Here is a 23,648-nt window from a genome sequence, read left to right as displayed (position 1 = left end):
GTGAGGTAATGTTACAGTTTCCTTTGAGTATAAATCATTAGTTTAACCAACAAAATGGCAATGTTCATTTTAAGCAGGACTCATCTAAGACTTTCAAGGCTACAATTGCCAAGAACAGGTATTGAGAGCCCTAACATGCTTTAAGGTCTGCCAGAGGCAACACTACAATTTAAACAGCTGCAGAAAGAGAGAAAGCCTACACTTTCCATCCATAGCACTCAAGAGAATCTTGAGGAAGCTGCAGATCATTGCTTTATTATGTAGCGATACCAAGAAGAAATTCATTATTCTCACACGCATTTTAAAGGACTTACAATGGTTAGAGACCAATAATATTACAGATGCAAATTTATGGGATATTAAATGCATAAAGGGGTACAATAGCAGAATAGACAGGGAAAACAGTAGTCATCAGTGTTGATGCATGACAATTTTGCCCAGCCTGGCACACTAAATTTACAAGACTTAAAGTGGAAAGCAAAACATACCATACTGGGGCATACCTAGACCCAAGGACTGCAATGACAAAGCAACATAGCACAAAAGATGCCCAGTTTGTTTTACCGCTGCTGTATCAAGATGAAGTCATCAGGTTTGAAGCATTGTGAAGCTTTGAGATCTCCAGTAAAAAGGAGGCAAATACTTTTGTTCCATTGATGTAATTGAGCCTGGTTGGGGACAAAGACAAGAAGGTATCAAGAAGTCTGAAAGCTAAAGATTCTGTACTGCTTTATGCAGTGCCAAAGATGCTCAACTCTTGGGAGTTTAAACAGAAACTGAATGTACATAGAATTCTGGATATATGGATTTTCAGAAACAGTAATATATCATTTTAGTAATATATCATTTCAGAGAGCTCTGAGAGAGAGCAGATAAGAAGTGCTATAAGGGTGAGGTTTGGGTTTCTATACGGTTTGGGGAGTTGCTGAGAATTTCTGAGTTTGTGTGACTGTGTGATTGCTGAAAATTCTGAGTTTGTAGTTGAAAATTCTGAGTTTGTAGTTGTAACTGCTGTTTGTTTGGTTTGAGTGGGCTGAAGGTGATTGTTGCTGATTGATCAGGAGTGGCTGTGTTCCTGGGGCAGACTGAGGTCCCACCCTCTTTGCATTATTAAGCTGCGCGTTGCCAGAGGCCTGAGCCGAAGGGCGAGAACTAAAGGGCTCTTAGCTTGTGGCTCTTAGCCTGGGGGTTGTGTAGGGAGCAGAAACCCAGATCCCTATTTTCCTTGTGTTCCCAATAAGGTAAGTAGACCCTCCAGAAGGAAAGCCACATAAACAAAGAGGATTTAAAAGGGGACTGTATATTTTAAAAAAGCTATCATGAAGGTAAAATGCCAGCAGGGGGGTGGGGGCTTTCCAGTGTTTTGCACTGAGTGTCACATGTATGACTATCTGCCCACAGGACAGAAGTCTTGGGTGTGTGCCCGATGCAAGGAGCTCCTGGTACTCAGGGAACGAGTTTGTACCCTTGAGGCCGAGATAACTGACCTGGAGAAGCAGAGACAGTCAGTTAGGCACTTGGAGAAGACTCTCAGGGACGTATTAGATGAGCCCCACTCTGAACGTGGCAGCCCTGTTGCTGCCAGGGAGCATGAGGGTCGAGAGGGAACAGGGCACCATGCTGAGGATAAGGGGAATGCGCCCTCAGAAGGGACCTCTTCTTCAGTTGGTGAGCAGGTATCCTTTCACGCCAAGGAACCATCCCCGGGCAGGGAGAGAGGGGGGGGTCTTGGTAGTTGATGATTCGATCCTTAGACAAGTAGACAGCTGGGTGGCAAAACTGCGTATTGACCGTATGGTGACTTGCCTGCCTGGTGCGAAGGTAGCGGACATTGCGTGTGCTGTAGATAGGCTGATAGACAGTGCTGGGGAGGAGCCAGTGGTCATGGTGCATGTTGGCACCAACGATGTGGGGAAATGCAGTCATAAGATCTTGGAGGAAAAATTTAGGCTGCTAGGCAGGAGACTTAAGGCCAGGACCTCCAAGGTAGCCTTCTCAGAAGTGCTACCTGTTCCATGTGCAGGGCTAGAGAGACAGGCACAAATTAGAAGTCTCAATGTGTAGATGAGACGATGGTGTAGGGAGGAAGGGTTTACGTTTGTTAGGCACTGGGATGCTTTCTGGAACAAGCGGGAGCTGTACAATCTTTTGTTTCCACTTGTCCCCAGATGGAACCAAGCTGCTGGCATTTAAAATCAAAAAGGTGGCAGAGCAGTTTTTAAATTAAATCTTGGGGGAAAGCCAACAGGAGATGGAATGTCTCTGGTTCGGGAGGACTCATCTCAAAGAGATGAAGGGTTAGCTGTTACTTTTCTACTGGGTAATGGATCAGAGTTGTCCACTGAGATGGTGACAAACAGTATGGAGTGTCTGCCAAAGTCTCGAGGCAGCAGGAGGAAGGTTGAGGTACTAACTTGCCTGGGAAGTTATAGATGTTTGTATACAAATGCTAGAAGTGTTCCAAGTAAAATTGGTGAGTTGGAATGTTTAGTGTTAGGGGAAAAGATAGACATTGTGGGAATTTCAGAAACTTGGTGGAATGAGGAGAATCAGTGGGACACGGTGATTCCTGGATATAAGTTATATCGGAAGGATAGGGAGGGAAGGGTTGGAGGTGGGGTGGCTCTGTATGTCAGAGAGGGTATACAGTCCAGTAAGACTGAGGTCAGAGAATTAGATTCCCTTCTAGGAATGCTTTGGGTCAAAATAGAGGGCCCAAAAGGAAATTTAACTATGGGAGTTTGTTATCACCCACCAAATCAATAGATAGAGGATGATTATAATAGGACGGAAGGATTAAAAATAGCAGCTAAACGTAATAACTGTGTCGTAATAGGTGATTTTAACTACCCACAGATTGATTGGGTCAATATGTGTTTAGGTCGAGAGAAAGAGATTGAGTTTCTTGATGCTCTCAATGACTGTGCTATGGAGCAGATGGTCACAGAACCTATCAGGGGTGGGGCGATCCTGGATTTGGTCCTAAGTAATGCCCAAGACTTGGTAAGAGATGTAAAAGTGATCGCACCGCTTGGGAGCAGTGACCATAACGTTATTGATTTCACCATTTGTATAAAAGGGAGTTGCCCCAAAAGACCAGCACAACCACGTTTAACTTTAAAATTCTCTGAGATGAGAAGGCATGTGAAGAGGAAACTGAAAGGAAAGGTAAATACAGTCAAAACCCTTGGGGAAGCTTGGAGGCTATTTAAAACTACAATCCTAGAACCTCAGATAAAATATATACCACAAGTTAGGAAAGGCACAAACAGGTATAAGAAAAGGCCTGCATGGTTAACAAACAAAGTAATGGAAGCTGTAAAGGATAAGAAGGACTCCTTTAAGCAGTGGAAAGCTAGTCCAAATGAGATTAATAAAAGGGAACACAGACTGTGGCAAATCAAATGCAAGATTGTGATCAGGCAGGCAAAAAGGGACTATGAGGAGCATATTGCAAAAAACAAAGACCAACAATAAAAAATTCTTCAAATATATTAGAAGCAGGAAACCAGCCAGGGAGGCAGTGGGGCCCTTGGATGACCAAGGGGTAAAAGGATTACTGAAGGAGGATAGGGAAATGGCTGAGAAGCTGAATGTATTTTTTGCCTCAGTCTTCACTGTGGAAGATGAGAAGTGTTTGCCCGCTCCAGAACCACTAATTTTGGAAGGGGTGTTGAAAGACCTGAGTCAAACTGAGGTGACAAGAGAGGAGGTCCTACAACTGATTGACGAATTAAAAACTAATAAGTCACCAGGTCCGGATGGCATACATCCAAGAGTTCTGAAAGAACTCAAAGTTGAACTTGTGGATCTTCTGACAAAAATGTGTAATCTTTCATTGAAATCTGCCTTTGTTCCTGAGGACTGGAAGGTAACAAATGTCACCCCCATCTTTAAAAAGGGTTCCAGAGTAGATCCAGGAAATTACAGGACAGTCAATCTGACTTCAATACCGGGAAAGTTGGTAGAAACCATTATCAAGGACAGAATGAGTAGGCACACTGATGAATACAAGTTATTGAGGAATACTCAGCATGGGTTCTGTAAGGGAAGATCTTTGAAGATCTTGTTACAGTTCTTTGAGGGGGTGAACAAACATGTGGACAAAGGGGACCCAATAGATGTTGCTTATCTTGACTACCAGAAAGCTTTTGATAAAGTTCCTCATCAAAGGCTCCTTAGTAAGCTTGAGAGTCATGGAGTAAAAGGACAGGTCCTCTTGTGGATCAAAAACTGGCTAATTAATAGGAAGCAGAGAGTGAGTATAAATGGGCAGTCTTCACAGTGGAGGACGGTAAGCAGTGGGGTGCCGCAGGGCTCAGTACTGGGTCCCATGCTCTTTAACTTGTTTATTAATGATCTGGAGTTGGGAGTAAGCAGTGAAGTGGCTAAGTTTGCAGATGACACTAAATTGTTCAGGGTGGTGAGAACCAGAGAGGATCTGTTGAGGCTGGGTGAGTGGGCGTCAATGTGGCAGATTAAGTTCAATGTGGCCAAGTGCAAAGTAATGCACATTGAAGTCAAGAATCCCAGCTACAAATACAAGTTGATGGGGTGTGAACTGGCAGAGACTGACCAAGAGAGAGATCTTGGGGTCGTGGTAGATAACTCACTGAAAATGTCAAGATAGTGTGCGATTGCAATAAAAAAGGCCAACGCCATGCTGGGAATTATTAGGAAGGGAATTGAAAACAAATCAGCCAGTATCATAATGCCCCTGTATAAATTGATAGTGCGGTCTCATTTGGAATACTGTGTACAATTCTGGTCACCGCACCTCAAAAAGGATATTATAGCACTGGAAAAAGTCCAGAAAAGGGCAACTAGAATGATTAAAGGTTTGGAACACTTTCCCTATGAAGAAAGGTTAAAACGCTTGGGGCTCTTTAGCTTGGAGAAACGTCGACTGTGGGGTGACATGACAGAGGTTTACAAGATTATGCATGGGATGGAGAAAGTAGAGAAAGAAGTACTTTTCTCCCTTCTCACAATACAAGAACTCGTGGGCATTCAATTAAATTGCTGAGCAGTCAGTTTAAAATGGATAAAAGGAAGTACTTCTTCATCCAAAGGGTGATTAACATGTGGAATTCACTGCCACAGGAAGTGGTGGCTGCAAGCATAGCCAGCTTTAAGAGGGGATTGGATAAAAATATGGAGCAGAGGTCCATCAGTGGCTATTAGCCAGTGTGAATGAATGTATATATATATATATATATATATATATATATATATATATATATATATATATATATATATATATATATATATATATATGTGTGTGTGTGTGTGTGTGTGTGTGTGTGTGTGTGTGTCTGTGTATATATACACACACACACATATATTGGCCACTGTGTGACACAGAGCGTTGGACTGGATTGGCCACTGGCCTGATCCAACATGGCTTCTCTTATGTTCTTATCATGGAAACAAGACGACTAGTCCAGTACTTTAAAGCGTTACAATGCTAGCATATGTATCATGTCATAATACACATAATAGAGGGGGAAAGAGTTATAAGATTTTCAGAAATTTTGGAGACATGGGGAGGGGGGAAAACATTTTACAGGGTCCTCTCCCCATACAAAAAAATGGAAAGTGGAAGGAAATTGAAATATATCCAGTACTTATTTATCAAACTTTTTTCACAGTTATAACAACATAAGATGAACTGGCTTGGATGCAGCCAGCTTTTTTGTTCTATGTTGATTCCACTTCTTATTGTAGCCCCCCATATGCCACATGGCTTTTGTCCATGATTCCTTTCTCCTTTTTTAGCACTGGAAAAACTGGTTGGATGTAACCCACTATTTATATCTTGGTTCATTTGTCATATTTATGAAATTTACTAAGCAATTCTCAATGGAATTGCATCATTCTAAGTCAATTGACTTCAATGGAGGGTGTAAACACACTACACTAATGCCTCCATTGCAGCAGAAAAGTTTGCCCTCCCATTCTCATAGTTTTCAGGCCATGTAAACAATGAGATCATCAGAACCCCTTGCTTCCTATAACATGTATGGGAAAAGTCCAATAGATAAACCTGTTTATTTTCTCATTCTGGGAGTGCTCTCCATCATCTGCAGCTCCTATTGGAAACATCATTACACTCTTCTTTGTTATATCCTCAAACATCTTGGCAACTGGAATTGTTGATCCATCCCGGATCATATCAGGATCTTGCTGAAACACTGAAACATACATGGAAAAATGTATGCTCCTATTTAAACATAATGAAACTGTACTGTGTAACTGGCTGGTGATACAGCACAACACACACACTCAACATGCACACAGACATAATACTCAAAATGGCAAGCTCATGAACACAAACACTCCGGCTTCTTGTTATAAGTCTCAGTGCAATCAATTCTGAAGCAGGACTTATGCCTCAGAAATCAAGAACATCTTTCTATTCGTCAAGTTACAGCTGATTTATATGACTGGCTTTTATCCAATCAAATGTATAGCAAGCTATGAATGAGATCTCACAAGCCTCTTAATACTAAGAAAAGGGCATCAAGCTGAAAATGGCAGCTTTTCCTTCCTGTGCTACAGCAGAAATTCCTTCTGAAACCACTGTGATAGTGATTTATGAACTACGCAGGGCTGAATCTAGGGGGGGCAGAGGGGCACAGGAACCAGGCGCCATCAGGGGGGAGCACCAAATTGGCCACTGCACTCCACTGCTTTTTTCTTCCCCTGGTCTGTGTTTTTTTTTTTTTTTTACTATTCTGCCTTATTATTCTTACTATTTACTATTTTTTTTTTTTTACTATTCTGTCATTGGATCTTAAATTTGTACAATTTTGCATTCTAAACCACTGCCTACCAGCTATATGTAACTCTGCTTACTGTTCCTGATTCCTTGTCTGATGAAGTGTGTTTAGAGCACACGAAAGCTTACATTCTGAATAAAACTTTGTTGGTCTTAAAGATGCAACTTGACTCCTACTTTGTTCTAATGTTTATATCATGTTCACACTAAAGGAATACTAGGTTAGCAGAATGCTCAAGGCACATAACACAGCAGAATCTATCTGGTTTGCATGTGTGTCTAAGAAACAGTCACATGCAGAGCCGCTTTCATCTTTACAAAACCAATAGGAGTCCCTTATTGCAAGGAACTCCATTCCAGGCAGGATAGAATAGAGAAAGGATTGTCTAATTAGCTAGGATGGATAGAGAAGCAGACACATGTCCTGCCCTCATGATGCCAAGATGGAGAAGAATGTGGAGAGAAGGTGTCTGCTGAAAGAAGGAAGATTCACTGAGTAGCAATCTATAAATCAAAGGAATAGCATCAGAGCAGTAAAAAGGAAGCTGTTCAGGATCCTGAATTGACTCTCTCTAGTCCTCCTCTGAAGTCTGAGGCTGAGAGACAGTGTAAAGTCTTTCACTTCCAACGCATTATTCACTGTCCTCTTCACTTATACTGCTGTATTTTTAATGCTGTGAAACTGTCTTGAAATTAAATGCAAAAATCATTACATGGTTGATACAGCCTAAGCACAATAGATTTACCACAAGGTGTATGATATGTCAATCAACACCACAACAGTAAAATAAGAGTTAATCATATGAATCTTCCACATTCAGGAGAAGTAAGCCTACATAAAAATCTAGGAAATCATTTAACAATAATCTGGGAACATGACAGAAATTACCATTATCTACAACTATAATGTTAGAACCTTTTCCTGCAGAAATGTGCCAACACCTAGCTAAAAAAACAGAAAAATGTATATGTCTTTAAAAGCTTATTGATAAGAAATATTTTTGCAAGAAAAAAGTTCTCCACACCTGTTTTGATTGCTCTTCTTGCTGCTTCATACTGAAGGTCCTTAATATTAGCAATCCAGGGCATTGCGCCCACTTGCATAGACACAGTCAGTTTGTTTGGGCTGTTCCTTTTAGAGAATACATTTTTTAAATGCTCTTTCACCTTAAAAAAAGAGAAAACATGGTGAGAGGATTTATCTTCGTATTATCTATATTATATTCCCTTTGTAAAAATTAAACTTGTACTGACTGGCTAAACCTGAATGGAAACATGGGATATTCAGTTTTGAGGGGCTTGCTGTCCAGCTTTGGGGAAATAAGAGTTGTCAGTTTGTCTGGGAGTAAGATCTTGCAGGCTGAAGGCTATGAAGAGGTCCTGGTATGCAGGGAAACTGAAAGCATTATTAGGCAAGAAGGCTGTAGAGTAGGAAAGTAGAGTATTATTCTCTTGGCGGATAAGAGTACCTTTTGTACAAATACACAGCTTTGGCATTGAAAATCATGTCCTCATTGATCCATTTGCAAACAGACTGAATAACAATTAAATATTTATTAACTAGTATTACCTGGCTTTCCACAGTAGAAAGTTTCATATTAGGAACTTGTCGGATTGAAAATTTTCCTATTACTTTTGAAGGTATGACTGTTTTGATTCCAGGTTCAGAAAAAGCTCCTTCTATCCCATGAATAGAAAGAGATGGGTTACGCCACATGTTTAAGAGTATATCATCCTTAGAGATACAATAAAATAAAGGCATTAGTCACTCAAAGTTCACTTGCAGGGCAATCTTAAGCATGTATACACAAGTATTAAGCCCTACTGAATTCAATGGGACTTCTTTAGGAACTGCACTTAGGATTGTAGCCTTGTTGAAGAACTGCACAATATGGTAGTCTTCAGGGGACCTTTAAACAGAAGTGGAGTGATGGAAGTGGGCCAGTCCTCACATCAGGAACTTTTTTTCCTATACAGTAAATAGCTGTAGAAAGCCTCCAGAGGCTCACCTGAACAAGGTCAGACCCAATGTGGAAATCCACAGAAGATGAATATCAAAATTACATCCACTCTTTTACACTGTATAACAGTTACAATCATTTCTAACATTCTGTAATAATTGAAACATTTGAATATGACTGTGTCACACACAGGGGACCAGGGAGGGCCCTCTACTGGCTGCTACTACTCTGGTATAGGTCTGGGTCACCCCAGAACACCCACCCAACCCGTGACTTTCTTCTTAACAAACATCTATCCATGACCGAAGAGACATGAGGACACAAGCAGGATAACAATATGTTTATTGTAAATGCTGAAAATAACAAGTGGTTTTTATTATTAGTGCAACAGAGAAAGCGGGGGGGGGGGGGGGGGACAGTAAAGGTAGTGCAAAAAAAAAAAAGCCCTGACATAACTAACTATATATTCCCTTCCTCTAATTCCAACTCACTCACCGCTCTTTGGATGAGGGAACCCTCATGACGGCAGCCTTTTTCCAGCTCAGCCTTACAGAGAAAACTCACCTGACAGCAGCCTCTCTGGAGAGAACAAACCTCCTTCTCTAGCTGAGTCTTTTATTTCCTTCTTTCCAGGTCCCACCCCTCTGGGCAGGTTTTCCCTCCTGGGAAATGCAGGCCCTGTAGGCTTCCCAATCCCAAGGTTCCAGTGGGGGATCCCCCGGTTTTACAGGCTTACCCCCCCCCACAAGCCAGCTGGCCGGTGGGGGGAAGCCCCGCCCCTACAGTCACCATGTACCTCTAGAACTCTGGCAGGTTTAGAAACCCGCAAACAGGTCTGTTTTTTAAATGTGTGTGCCTTTAAAGTTGAGCAGGAAACAGGAAGCACTTCATGGGGAAGGGTCAGCAGCAGCTTCATCAGAGCACAGACCCTCTGTTTGTTTTGCTTTCATTTTCAGAGCAAGTAAAGTTGTGGAGGAACCACACCCAGTAAGTGTGTGTGAGAGAGAGGGAGGGTTACCAATCCGCAGGTGGGGGCAGGTGATTCCCCAGTTTGGAGGCCCTCCCCTCGCTTTAGAAAGCAGGGGGGGGGGAATGTCTACTGGGCACTCTATTATTCCCTATGGAGAATGATTCCCATAGGGAATAATGGGGAATTGAGCCACGGTTATCTGGGGCTCTGTGGGGGGGTGTTCTTTGAGGTAGATGCACCAAATTTGCAGCATAGCATCTGACACCTTTCCTCAAAACACCCTCCAAGTTTCAAAAAGATTGGACAAGAGGGGCCAATTCTATGAGTCCCCAAAGAAAGTGCCCCTATCCTTCATTATTTCTAATGGAGGGAAGGCACTGAAAAGGTGTGCAGTCCCTTTCAATGTGATGGCCAGAACTCCCTTTGGAATTCAATTGTACTTGTTCCAACCTTACTCATGACTCCACCCCCAATGTCTCCTGGCTCCACCCCCAAAGTCCCCAGATATTTCTTGAATTGGACTTGGCAACCCTAAGGCCCTGTAGCTACTTTAACACAGGCATCCCTGGAGCCTTGAGGCCTCACTAGGCCTAGGATCATTACAGAGTGTTACTCTGGCACCTCAATGTCTTGTTGCAGTTTCCCAGGCAGTGTGGGGGGAGGGATAGAAAAATTCATTAAATATATGCCTAGCAGGGCTGTCATCTAACTCAGGGGTCCCCAACCCCCCGGCTGGGAACCAGTATTGGGCCGCGGCCTGTTTGCAATGGGCCATGCAGCCTCGTCACACACACACCCCGCGGCACCTTCTCCTCCTCCCCATTTTTACCATTTTAAGGCTGGGGAAGGGATTGGGAAGTGCCTCCTAGGCCAACCTCCCCCCCACTGATCAGCCGAGAAAACTGCAGCAGTGGTGGCGAGGGATGCGGCTTTTGCCTCCTTCCCGGGGCGTGGGTCGGCCTGGGAGGAGCTTCACAGCCCCTTCTGAGGTCTTAAAATGATGAAAACACAGGGGGGAGGAGGCAGAGAGGCTGTGCAGGGGGGGCGAAGGAAGGAGAAGGAAACGGGGGGGGGATGGGGGGGGAGTATGGATCCAAGTGGGAAGCCGTGTTGGTATGAAGCAGTAGAACAAAGTAGGAGTCAAGTTGTACCTTTAAGAGGTGGTGAGGCTGCACAAGGGGGGAAGGAGGGAGGAGGAAACGGGGGAGGAAAATGGGGGGGGGAGGAGGTGCCAGCATGCATAGATCTGGGGAGCTAGACTCTGTCCACTACCATACTTATTATTCTCTGGAGCTTGAAACATTTTCTCCCAGCCAAGTAAACTTCTAGTAAAGGAACTGGATGGACAAAAATGCTCCCAGTACCAAAGAATAGCAAGTCAGGAATGAGAGGCTGCAGTGTTTAGCTCCATGTTCCTGCACACTCACATCTTTCTTTAGAAATGGACCCTCTTCCCCATCCTCTGCTTGAGTATCCTGAGACAGGAAGAAAAAACTGAGTCATATGCCTTTCCATACTTTCCTTCCCATTGTGCAAGGAAGAATTTTAGCTGCTTCTAAACTGGACTGCTTTAGCATAAGTCCCTATAAATGGAAGAGGAGGTACAAAATCCTTAATAAATAACAAATAAAGTAACTGTCTGTTTTCCACTGATTCTTTTGTTTTATGCTACTCATGGAAAATATTGTACCTTGGTTTTATAAAGAAATTCCTTCACACCAATGTTAGCTTTATGTTCATTAAAATTAAAATCTATCGGTGCATACAGCTTCATCTCCTCATCTGTAACATCAGCAACATCTTCATAGATTCCGGGGATCAGGATATGACCTGACGAATCCACAAGACTGTCTATGGAACAGGCACAAACACATACATACACAAGTTGTTGCTGTTATCAAGCTCATCTCCAATCATGTGAGGGTTACTCCAGGTTTCTGCTGACCCATTTAGAAAAAACAAGAAAATGACTGAGACTTAAGGAGGTTTTCATGATTGGTATTAAAAAGTGCTATCTTAAAACATACATTCACATTAGTTCAAGTTTCACATGGCATGACAAACACATGTAAGGAAACGCCATTGTTTAAAGCACCTTTTGCCAGATTTACACAAAAAAGTTAATAACTAATCCATAGTTAATATCATGTGATTTGTACCAGCAAAAGCAGCAAGTATCTTGTACAGTTTGCATCTAATTATGTTAGGGTTACCTGCCTCCTCCAAGCAGTGGCCGGAAATCTCCTGGGATTACAACTGATTTCCAGGCAACACAGATCAGTTCATCTAGAGAAAATGGCCGCTTTGGAAGGTGGACTTTATGACATTATACATAATTGAAGTCACTTCCCTCCGCAAACCCATTCTCCTCAGGCTCCAAAATCTCCAGGTATTTTCAAACCCAGAGCTGGAAACCCCAAATCATGTCATGTTCTGATTAGCATTTTGCTATAGTGGCGCAGAGTGGTAAAGCTGCAGTACTGCAGTCTTAACCTCTGCTCACGACCTGAGTTCAATCCCAGTGGAAGCTGGGTTCAGGTAGCCAGCTGAAGGTTGACTCAGCCATCTGTCCTTCCGAGGTCAGTAAAATGAGTATCCAGCTTGTTGAGGGGAAAGTGTAGATGACAGGGGAAGGCAATGGCAAACAACCTTGTAAAAAGTCTGCCGTGAGAACGTGATGCGACGTCACCCCAGAGTCGGAAACGACTGGTCTTGCACAGGAGACTACCTTTACCTTTTTATAGTGGTTTTAGCATGATATTTAGTACCTGATTACTGAAATGTCAAGTCCCTTAACAGCACAAAATATCTGTGAACATTTTGCAATGCCCTTGATTCTCTTTGCTTTCCTGAGCCTCCGTAGCTACCTTTTGTCAAAGTATGCTAGCTCTTAATTTTATTATATTACTTATGCGTAGTCTATAAATTTGTATCCACCAGTTGGTTGTTTTCTTCAATACACAACATCCAGAAATACTTCCCAGACACAGACTCTTCTCAAGAGCTATACCCTTCCTTACATGTTCTAATCTTGCTTATCAAAATTAACCTTAGAATCTTGGAGACCAATCTGAAGTAGGTCGACTTGGAGGTAAACTCCATTACTAACAAAATATCATTTAGATAAATTTATACAAATATTACCAAGAAGGGCTACCAAATCAGACATTGCTTCATGGATGATGCCCCCAAAGGATCCTGAATGCAGATCTTTTTTACAGCATTCTACCTGGGTGAAAGAAAGGCAGCATAATAAGAACACAAGAACAGCTCTGCTGGATCAGACCTGTGGTCCATCTAGTCCAGCATCCTGTCTCACACAGTGGCCAGTCAATTATTCCAGATGGCCAATAACAGCACAGATTCCAAGGTCTGATGTTGCCTCCAGGCAGAAGTATTCAGAGGTAAGGAGGAGAACTGAGTGAAAAAGCTAGCTGGTGCTTTTTTCATGTTTTTACATGATGTCATTCTCCATTTGTGCACAGACCATTAACAGACCATTCTTTTCACAGAAAAAATCTGTTTGTTGGGGGGGGGGTTGGGGGGGAGAGGGTCTTTTCTGGGCAAGACACTATGGTCAGAAGAGGGTGCTATTCAGTTACGCTTTCATATTATCAGCACTGCAAGAGATTGGTCCACTGGAGAAATTAGAAGGGAATTGCCTGCCTTTTAGACAGAAGGGAAAGGATTGTTCAAGAAAGATTTTTTTCAGGTTTCAGATTGTAGAGGCATTGTGTTATTCCTATCCAGTGTTATTCACACTCATGTTTAAAAAAAAGAAAACAGAAGAGAAGCACTCATCGAAGATATCCCTGCAATTTTTTTAAAAAAAGAAACTGCATTATTTCTATGCAGCATTACCAACATTCTTCAAACAAACAAACAAACTGAAACATGGTAGGTGGACAATCCTGAGGGTCATGTGGAGAACAGAGCTGAGGGGGCTTCAACGTCCATCATGTGTGGAAGGGAAACCATGGCTAAAGTGGATTACTCTGGGATGTGTGAAATCTCCATTGCAAGGGCAAATTCATACAGAACCACATCAGCAACCAGATGACAACTAAAAAATCACCCTGGTGTGCAAGCACTCCGGATTAAAGAGCTACCAATACTAAAATGATTGCGTGTATTGGGACAGCCAAACTCAACAGGAGGAGGAGAAATGAGAGAGATGGAATGACCAAGACTCTAGATATGTTATCCCATCACCCTAACAGAAAAGCCACACAAATAATTATTAGAACATTTCTGTCCAATAACTTCATTCTTTTACCTCCACAAAGAAGGCAGCATTCCCCCGAGTTCCATATGTTAGAGCTGGTTTTTCATTGCTGAGCCAAATGTTATCCGAAATCACAATGTATGTAACATTAGAAAAAAATCCCTCGTTTTCTTTAAGTAAGTCTTCTAGCCCGAGGGATCCAGCTTCTTCCATGCCTTCAAGAAGAAACTTGACGTTTACTGGCAAAGTCTAAGAAAGAAACTTTAAGGTCAGGTTGAATCCACAGCCAGTAATACAAGTTCTATTATAATTTCTCTAACCAGCCTAATCCAATATTTGCACCTTCCATGATTTGAACCCAGAGGAGCTCAGAAGGTTGCACACTGATGTAGCTTCAATGGAAACCATGCTTAGACACACAAAAAAGAGGAGTTATTTTAAACCAAGTCAGACCAATAGTCTATCTGTAGGGTTGCCAACTCCAAGTAGGAAAATTCCTGGAGATCTGGGGGTAGAACCTAGGGAGGGTGGTTTCTGGAGAAAGAAGGGATCCCAGCAGGGCAAAATGCCAAATGGCTACCTTCCAAAATAGCCCTATTCTCCAGGGGCAAAGATCTCTGTAGTCTGGAGATGTTGTAATTCCAGAAAATCTCCAGACCCCATATAGAGGATGGCAACTCTATCTATCTGGCACAATACCATCTGTTCAGACCAAAAGCAGCTCTCCAGCCAAAAGCATTCAGTTGTGCTACCAAAGGTGAAGTGTAAATTTGAAATACCAGGGAGTGAACTTTACCATACAGAGGTCCTTTGCGTGGGTCGCGGCGCCCAGGGAGGGGAAATAGCTCTCCCAACCTTCGACGGCGCACCATTGGAACCAGTGCGCCAGGTAAAGAGTTTGGGTGTTTTACTGGAGCCTTCATTATCAATGGAGGCCCAGATAGCAGCCACTGCCAAGTCAGCATTCTTTCATCTGAAGCGGGCAAGGCAGTTGGCCCCCTTCCTGGAACGCCGCGACCTCGCAACAGTGATCCATGCAACGGTCACCTCAAGATTGGACTACTGTAATGCCCTCTACTTGGGGCTACCTCTGTGCCGGACTCGGAAGCTGCAGCTAGTGCAGAATGTGACGGCCAGGCTGTTACTGGGGCTCCCGAAATGGGAGCACATACAGCCGGGGCTGCGCGGACTGCACTGGCTGCCAGTTATCTACCGAGTCCAGTACAAAGTGTTGGTTATTACCTTTAAAGCCCTATATGGCCGAGGACCTGCCTACCTAAGGGACCGTCTCTCCCCGTATGAACCCCAGAGGGCACTGAGGTCAGCAAGTAAAAACAAAATGACCATCCCTGGGCCGAGAGAGGCCAAACTCCAAAACACCAGAGTACGAGCCTTTTCAGTTGCGGCACCTGCACTGTGGAACCAGCTCCCGGAGGAGGTGCGGGCCCTGCGGAACCTCGACCAGTTCCGCAGGGCCTGCAAGACTGCCCTTTTTAGACACGCCTATAATGATACGGACTGCTGAGTTGCAATGAACGAAGAACCGCCATCTCTAACACCATTTAAACTGGCAGATTCAGCGCCAGAACAGCTATTACTGCCAGATATATATATAATGTAATGTAAAATTAAGTATTTTAACTGAATTAACGGGTTTTTATATGTGTAATTTTAATTGCTAATCTAATGTTTTACTATTTATGTTAATATATTACTTACTGTTAGCCGCCCTGAGCCGCTTTGCGGGGAGGGCGGGGTAGAAATAAATTTATTATTATTATTATTATTATTATTACATATAGTCTTCCCTGAGTTCTGTTGACAATGTAATCAAACTACTGATTAAATGAGATTACATCAATTTTAAATCAAATGTTGCAATCTATATTAGTTGGGAGATTTGGCTTTCTGGAAAAAGCATGAAGCAGAAAAGAATAATATATACCCTGGAGTATTCAGTCTCCTGGACCTGCTGATGGTGTTTACTGCATTTGTCCCCAGTACTTGAGTTGACCTACAAAGCATTTATCTAGCACAACAATATTCAGACACTAAATATTGGAGGATGAAATTATGGTAGCAGGCATTGCCCATTTTGTGTAGGTCTGAGTAGAGCTGTTCATGCCTAGGCTCTGTAAGCAGTATTACGTATGCTAAGAATTTTGTAGTGAATATGTTTTTGTTGGGTGAACATACCTTGTTTGAATTCCCTTCAATATATGTGAGGGGTGTTTCTGACTGGTACACTTCCCTTGAATAATGGTTTAATTGCATGCCTTTCCCTCCTGGTAAAAAAAAAAATAGATGCTGCCTGGAGCCAATCTGAAATACGTAACCAATGGCTTCTAACCGCATCTAAAAAAAAGTGACCAGCCACCATCTACATCTGCTTCCTTCTCAGAGCTTACACCCACCAATGTATGTGATAGCAAACTTTAGGGTTTGGGGGTCAGGAACTACCATGGCTTGGAGCTGCCATGTCTACAAATGGCATAGCATACTTTGGGGTCTGAGTGTCAGAGGTGGTGTCTGGGCTTTCAAGCCCCCACATCTACTTCCTTGTCAGGGCTTTGACCCACAATATCTACTTTCTTTTCAGGGCTTCTAGTCACCACGTCTGCTTCCATCTCAGGGCTTGGAGCTACCATGTCTACATATGTTGTTGTATGTTGGTTTGGGTGGTCTTAGGGCACATTGGCCTACTTCTGTTGGGTTGGCACAAATGCACAAACCTTCAGTTTCTACTGGAGAGATTCTCAAGGACTTTAATTATGTTTCTGTTCTGCTGGGCTTCTGTCCTTGCTTTTTTTACTGCCCCCCCAAAAAAACTCCATTGGAAACAATAGAGTATGAGGGCACCTTATTTGGGAGGGGGGGGGTGTAACTCAGACACCATAAATTCAATCCTAACCAAACTTGGGAGGGCAGTCAGAGGTGAGTCAGCTGCCAATCTGCTGTAAATTTGGTGTCTCTAGTATGCTGGGGTGGGCATCCAACTGCATAATGAACTTCGGGAACTGGTTCATTTTGTATGCACTGGAGGTTTTTTGTCTGTGACTGTTTATGTTCCGTCAGTAAGTGCACCATGAATGGAATTGCATTTTCACAGTTTGTGCCCATCTCTACTCTTGAGTCTACACAGTAGCTGCTCAATGCTGCTTTTGCCCAGTTCAAGAACTAAATCTCATTTAGTGGAGAAGAGGCAGTATCTTCTGGGTTCGTGACCATTCAGGCCAACAAGATAAAGCGTGATATCACTTGTTATTTGTCCCATCTTATGTGTCTGTAGCCAGATGCATCCTTAAAATGACTAGCACTGCCCAGTTGTGCCTATACAGCCAGTGGTTGCATATAACTTGCCAAGCAATCACCAGATTAGCTAGGTTCATGAACAGAAACTGAGACACTAAGTAGTAAGTAGTAGTAACTTGCCAAGCAATCACCAGATTAGCTAGGTTCATGAACAGAAACTGAGACACTAAGTAGTAAGACACTAAGTAACTGAGACACCTCAAAAATCTCTAACATTTTTCTTTATTTTATTAGATGCTCTTCTAAAAATTGGAAGTGGAAGCAACAGGAAACAGGAGAAAAGGATGGTGACAAAAATGTCTATTTGTGGAAGAAAATAACATAATCCAGGGGTGGCCAAATGTGGCTCTTTCATACATATTGTGCAGCTCTTGAAGCCCCCACCTCCCTGTTGGCTGGCATAGAGAATGCATTTAAAGTTAAAGTTGCTTTCTTTCCCCCTCCCCTCTATATGATTGATTGATTTCTTCCTCCCCTCCCTCATCTGGTGTTGATTCTATGCAGCTCTTACGTTAAGCAAGTTCAGCCACCCTGGTATAATCATACTAAGGACATATCCAGATTGATGTGGATGCCTCTGAACAGCTCACTGAACCACTGGAGACCCACAAGCACAACATGAGATGAACTGACAGGTTTCTAAGCATGCCTAAGGGCCAAACTACGCAATATGCCTGACATATGCTGGGTTATGGGTGCACAAACTGGACTCTCAGTCAGACTAACCTTTAAAGTTTGCTCAGTGCTGCAAGGGAGCACTATGCGGGGCAGGAGTTTCCCTCCCCAGAAAAAAAGAGGCAAAAAGCCCACCACCACCATTTCTGCTCACAAATATTGGACAAGAGGGGAAACTGGAAGCTCCTTCTCTCCCTTTACAGTGTCACCTTGCACTGCTCAGCAATAAGAGCACTTTTTAAAGTGAATTCCCCTGATGTACATTTGACTGTGTGGCTGGTCATGTGCTCCTGACCTAACATGTGTTGGGTGTATTGTGCAGTTACATCCTAAGCATGAAACCCTTTTTCAACATCTCCAAATGCATGGAAGAATGTATGCAAATACTTTCCTTCCTACAGCATTCCCCACTGGCTTCTGTGCTTCACAGTGAAAAAAGCCTCCAGCAGGGTGGGGCGGGGGCGGGGGAAGAATCATAAAACATTTCCAATTCAGATTCTCCTGGAAAATCTATTTATATTCATTGACAAAGAACAAAGCTGTTCAGAAATACTAGAATTTACAAATACGTAAGTTTGTTTTAATTTACTGATTTACACCATAGCAGAGCACTAGTCAGTTATATACAATGTCACAAGACATTTTAAAATTTTGAGTTTCTACAAATACAGATTTAACCTACCTTATTTAGTGCTATGAATGACCCCACTGCATTTATCCAGGCTAAGACAGGTCCCTTGTTATCAGTTGTTCCACGTCCATAAAGTTTTCCTTAAGATAAAGAATGCTGACATTAAGCTTCGGAACTTTTCACAGTGCTAGAATTCAGAATAGCTTTACATAATGTTCGGGGATGTTTCCAGTGGACTAAAACAGGAGGAGGAGGAGACTGGATTTATATCCTGCTTGGAGTCTCAAAGCAGCTAACAATCTCCTTTCTCTTCCCCCTCCCCATGACAGACACCCTGTGAGGTAGGTGGGGCTGAAGAGAGTTCTTTCCCGAACTTCTGTTTCAAGAACACCTCTGAGGGAACTTGTGATTGCAGCTGCATGTGGAAGAATTGGGAATCAATCCCAGTTCTTCCAGATTAGAGTCCATGCTCTTAAACACTGCACCAAACTGTCTCCTTTTTCCCTCAGAAAACCAAGTTTTATTTTTAAATCTTGTATGAGATTACCAAAGTCTTCATGGAACCTAACAAGACCCGGTGGGTATGAGATAATAATTCCGCTTATTAGAGGCTTCAGCTTAAATACTTGCTTTACAATCTAAAAAGCCTACTTGCATCATTGTGCATTCCTAAACTAAATACACAAGATAATATTGTCTGCTACAGATATTTCATTAATTCCATTGTCTGCTTCCATAAGGATTGTAATGAAAGGCACCCACAGTGTGAAAAAGCACCATGCATGGTTCTGATCCAACTAAAATAAGTAACAGCTAAGATCACTGAAGAGCCCCATGGCGCAGAGTGGTAAAGCTGCAGTACTGCAGTCCTAAGCTCTGCTCACGACCTGAGTTCGATCCCAGCGTAAGCTGGGTTCAGGTGGCCGGCTCGAGGGTGACTCAGCCTTCTATCCTTCCGAGGTCGATAAAATGAGTTCCCAGCTTGCTGGAGGTAAAGTGTAGATGACTGGGGAAGGCAATGGCAAACCACCCCGTAAAAAGTCTGCTGTGAAAAAGTTGTGAAAGCAACATCACCCCAGAGTCAGAAACGACTGGTACTTGCACAGGGGACAACCTTTACCTTTAAGATCACTGATGATACTTAAGAGTGGCTAATTTTGGTTGCCCTGGCTCCCTAAACCATCGTAACTATAGATAACAGCAACCTAACTCCTGAAGTCTCATCTCACTGCTTTTTTTCACAGGTATTTAATGAGAAATAAGCAGATGTAACATTTTGAAGAATCCTTTTTTCCCCACAATATGAAATGAGACAAAGCACTGAGTACTTCAAAAGCATGGTGTCAAAACCGGTGACAGCATACAGACCATCCATTTCAGTCAATGTGTAGGGATCTGTTTTCCACCCATCTTCCTTTTTGGCAGGCATCACATCCAAATGTCCATAAAAACACACAGTGGGTTTTTCAGTATCATTTCCAAGCTCCGCTAGAATGACAGGAGGTAATGAAAGGTTCTGGCCATAAGGCTGTAGGGAGATATTGAGATAATGTGAAAGGAAATTGAAAATCTTATATGAACTTGGACTTCACTTGTACTTGAAAGTTTCACTATTCAAGCTTTTTTCTTGAAAGGCCATGCCTACTGGAAGATATCAACTTCTAAGGACTTTAAAAAGCCAGATTTTTCAATTGCCGATATTTTTTTGTGAAGAAATTCCTTCCAATATCCCAAAACATTTAAATACCCGAGGAAGAAAATCCAAATGATTACCCATGGTGGTAAAATACAACTAATAATTAATTACTGACAATTTGTTGTCCTTCAATCATATCCTCTCATCTTCTGCCTTATGGGAGCTCTCATCTATCTAATGATAATTCTGGGTTGGATTAACAACCCTAACTATGTCAACAATTCTGAGAAACAGAACATAAAACGTTTACTTTCCAAAATCTGAAACTGTGGCCGGTTTATGATTCTGCATAACTGTCACAAACAGAGGACCAGAGAGGGCCTTCTACTGGCTGCCACCACTCTGGTAAGGGTCTGTCTGGGAAGGCCCGGAGCACCCACCCAACCCCAGCCTTCCTTCTCAGCAAGCACCTTTTATCTGTGACTGAAGAGGCACGCAGCTGAGGTGAAATCAGAAGAAACCAGAGACATTCCTTTGGCACAAGTTTGTACAGTTTGGTTTATTAGAAAAATTAAATCTTAACTGGATACCTCATCTTGAGCACTCACGTTCCTCAACTCTACAGTAGCTCCTAAAGCCCGGAGATAGTCTGCTGCTATCTTTACCATTTCAGTTATATTTCCTCTTAAGTGTGGCTGTATGGAATCACTCTCCACAGCCACCCATTCTGACAGACTCTGAAAGAAAAGACAGTGATCATGTATGTGTCCATGTTAAATATCTAGTAACAGTTATCTATCATCAATACGCTTTTGGAAAGCAGTTTTTTCCTCCACAGCATGATGTGCTTCTGTGTATCACCCAGGTTTTCCTCAGCTGTTCTGCCATCTCTTCCAAGCCTGCTTTACTGTGATGTTTTAGGAAAGATTTCAGCAAAGACTGGCTGCCATATGAGTGGGAAGTCTGGATTTTTCTGATGCTGCTCATGCAGCAGCCATCTCCCCTGCTCTTGATCCTGTGGTAGGCACCCTCCTGCCCATGTCTCCAGGGTGCATTTTTTTTCAGTTTATTTTGTAATCTGTAACTAAAGGAAAAAGGTAAAGGATGTTCCCTGTGCAAGCACTAGTCGATTCTGACTCTAGGGTGACGTTGCATCAGGACGTTTTCAAGGCAGACTTTTTAACGGGGTGATTTGCCATTGCCTTCCTCAGTCATCTACACTTTCCCCCCAGCAAGCTGGGTACTTATTTTACCGACCTCAGAAGGATGGAAGGCTGAGTCAACCTTGAGCCAGCTACTTGAACCCAGCTTCTGCCGGGATCAAACTCAGGTCATGAGCAGAGAGCTCGGACTGCAGTACTGCAGCTTTACCACTCTGCGCCATGGGTCTCCTAATCCACAACTAGCATATCAAAATAATGGCACACTGACATGTTAGTTACCTGTTTTAAAAAACTCAGAAAGGCCCACCCCATTGCGTGTGTGCAAATGCATGGAGGAAAGACAAACAGCCACCATGGGGACTGAAAAAGGGAAAATGCAGGGAAATCTGCCATCTGGAAGCCTTGTTGTTGCTACACTGCATTAGTGGCAGTAGTAAAACAGGGTTTCTTGAAAGAAAGCAGTGCCATATGGAACAGCCCAAAAGGTGAGCTGGAGACCACTCTGGCAATGCTCCTCTGTCACCTACATTGATCCTGGGCAAAAAGCTGGGCAAGGAGCCCCACAGCCAACACTAGCACTGGTTCTAGCATCATATGTTCAGAGAATCCTATACAAATTCCCCATTGAACCTGATGAACAGAACTTCCTGAAAACTTATACCCAGAAACTCTTGTTGGTCTCTAAGGTGCTACTGAACTCAAATCTGTCTGTCCTACTGAACAGAGTAAGACTTCCAAGTAAACATGATCAGGGCTGGCCTGCCCTGCCCCATCTGTCCACCGCAGCAGAATCTATGCGTTGTGTGACTTTTTCCCACCTGAACAAAAGTATCTTGATGGTGATCGATGTATTGGAAAAGCTTTCGCTCATCATCTGAAGGATGCGATGAGGCCTTGCTCACATCAAGGACCAGCATGATAAGAAATACATGGAATATCTGTAAATCATAAAGGTTAGATTCACCATTTTAGAGATCATCATCAGACCTATGCAGTATGGTCTGGCTGTAATTTGTTGTACCCTAGAAGCCACAAGCAACTGCTGCAGATCATGGCAACATGGAGAGCCACTTTAATACACATGGTAGGAAGCTGAAATATAACTGGCAAATAGGTTTTGCAAAATTTAGATAAACTCTGTGTGTAAAATTACAGACACCTGTCTTTTCTGACCATTTAGTCATGAAATAACAGGGAGCATATTGAGGCCAAATAATGGATTTCAGCAAAGAAAGAAGTAAAACTCATAGAGAAAGCTCATCATTTCCCCTACCTTATCGAGGAGGGTTTCCCCGCTGACTTCCTTCAAATTAGATTAGAGGGGCTGAAATTTTAGCAGAGGCAGAAACAGGCCCAGCCACGTGGAGGTGCCAGACACTCCTGCTTCCCTTTTCAGCACACAACCAACCTGTTCAATCGGTGTGAAAAGACCAGCTGTCTTAAAACAGCAGCACGGCAGAGTTACCAACCCAGCCACTCGGTGTCAGTTCTGGTGAACAATTGTCCAGCAAGGAAAGGCAGGTCACTTGCACACTTTGGAAAATGGGAATGTTGTTATCTGTATGTATCTTCATTTCAGAGGAGTAGTCACATCAGTCTGCTACAGCAAAAATAAACTGGAGTCTTGTGGGACTTTAAAGGCTATCAAGATTTTATTCCAGCATAAGCTTTCTTCGAATGCCTGATATTTAATCAGACCCAGTCCACAAAAGCTTTTGTGAACTAAAACCTTGGTAGTCTTTAAAGTCACAAAAGAGTCCCCTGAATATTCAAAAGCAAAAGCTTTTGTATTGGGATCAACCCGAATCCCTTGTATTGGGATCAACCCGAATAGCCAGATTGTGAAAGCTTTCAGATCCTCCAGAACTCTTTGTCAGGCTGGATTCTAATGGGGAGGGGGGAAGGGACTCTTCACGATATTCTCCCCGCTGTTTAGTTCAGTCGCTGTACTGAAATGATATTGCTGCAAAACAACCCGAATGTCAGAACCCCTCTCCTGTTTTAAAGAGGAACCGATTCTGAACTGGGTCCAAATTCCCATTACAAAGTCCTACAACCAGCGGTGTGTATCACGACAGTGCGGGGGAGAAACTCCAGATGGGACAAGACGAGGCAATACTTACAGAGGGGGCTGGCATAAAGGGACGTGCCGCTCACCAAGCATGAACGCTACGCGATCCTCTCCCCAAGCTTGCAAGCACATGCTAGTCTGGCGGCGCCTAATTCGCGCTCGTCTACTTATTGCCTTGGTCGAGGCTGAATTTGGCCGGCGGGCCGGTGCGCTCTCATCCTCC

The 23,648-nt window shown here is 43.1% G+C and overlaps 1 protein-coding gene across 1 annotated transcript; it reads right to left on the bottom strand.

The window, feature by feature from the left end:
• Positions 1-234: 234 nt before the first annotated feature.
• On the bottom strand, positions 235-23,648 carry CNDP1 (carnosine dipeptidase 1). Its single transcript, XM_060244079.1, has 11 exons — positions 22,173-23,648; positions 20,782-20,928; positions 19,924-20,083; positions 18,607-18,695; positions 13,989-14,186; positions 12,857-12,941; positions 11,403-11,563; positions 8,352-8,516; positions 7,807-7,948; positions 6,047-6,194; positions 235-668 (listed from the first exon to the last, which is right to left on the bottom strand). Exons 1-11 carry the CDS (start codon positions 22,269-22,271, stop codon positions 575-577), a joined length of 1,488 nt encoding a protein of 495 aa, XP_060100062.1. The 5' UTR covers positions 22,272-23,648; the 3' UTR covers positions 235-574.

This window comes from Heteronotia binoei, chromosome 7 (genome assembly GCF_032191835.1).
Source record: "Heteronotia binoei isolate CCM8104 ecotype False Entrance Well chromosome 7, APGP_CSIRO_Hbin_v1, whole genome shotgun sequence".
Lineage (NCBI taxonomy): Eukaryota > Metazoa > Chordata > Lepidosauria > Squamata > Gekkonidae > Heteronotia > Heteronotia binoei.
Note: the sequence above shows the minus strand (reverse complement) of the source record. Positions and strands in the feature narration are given on the sequence as shown.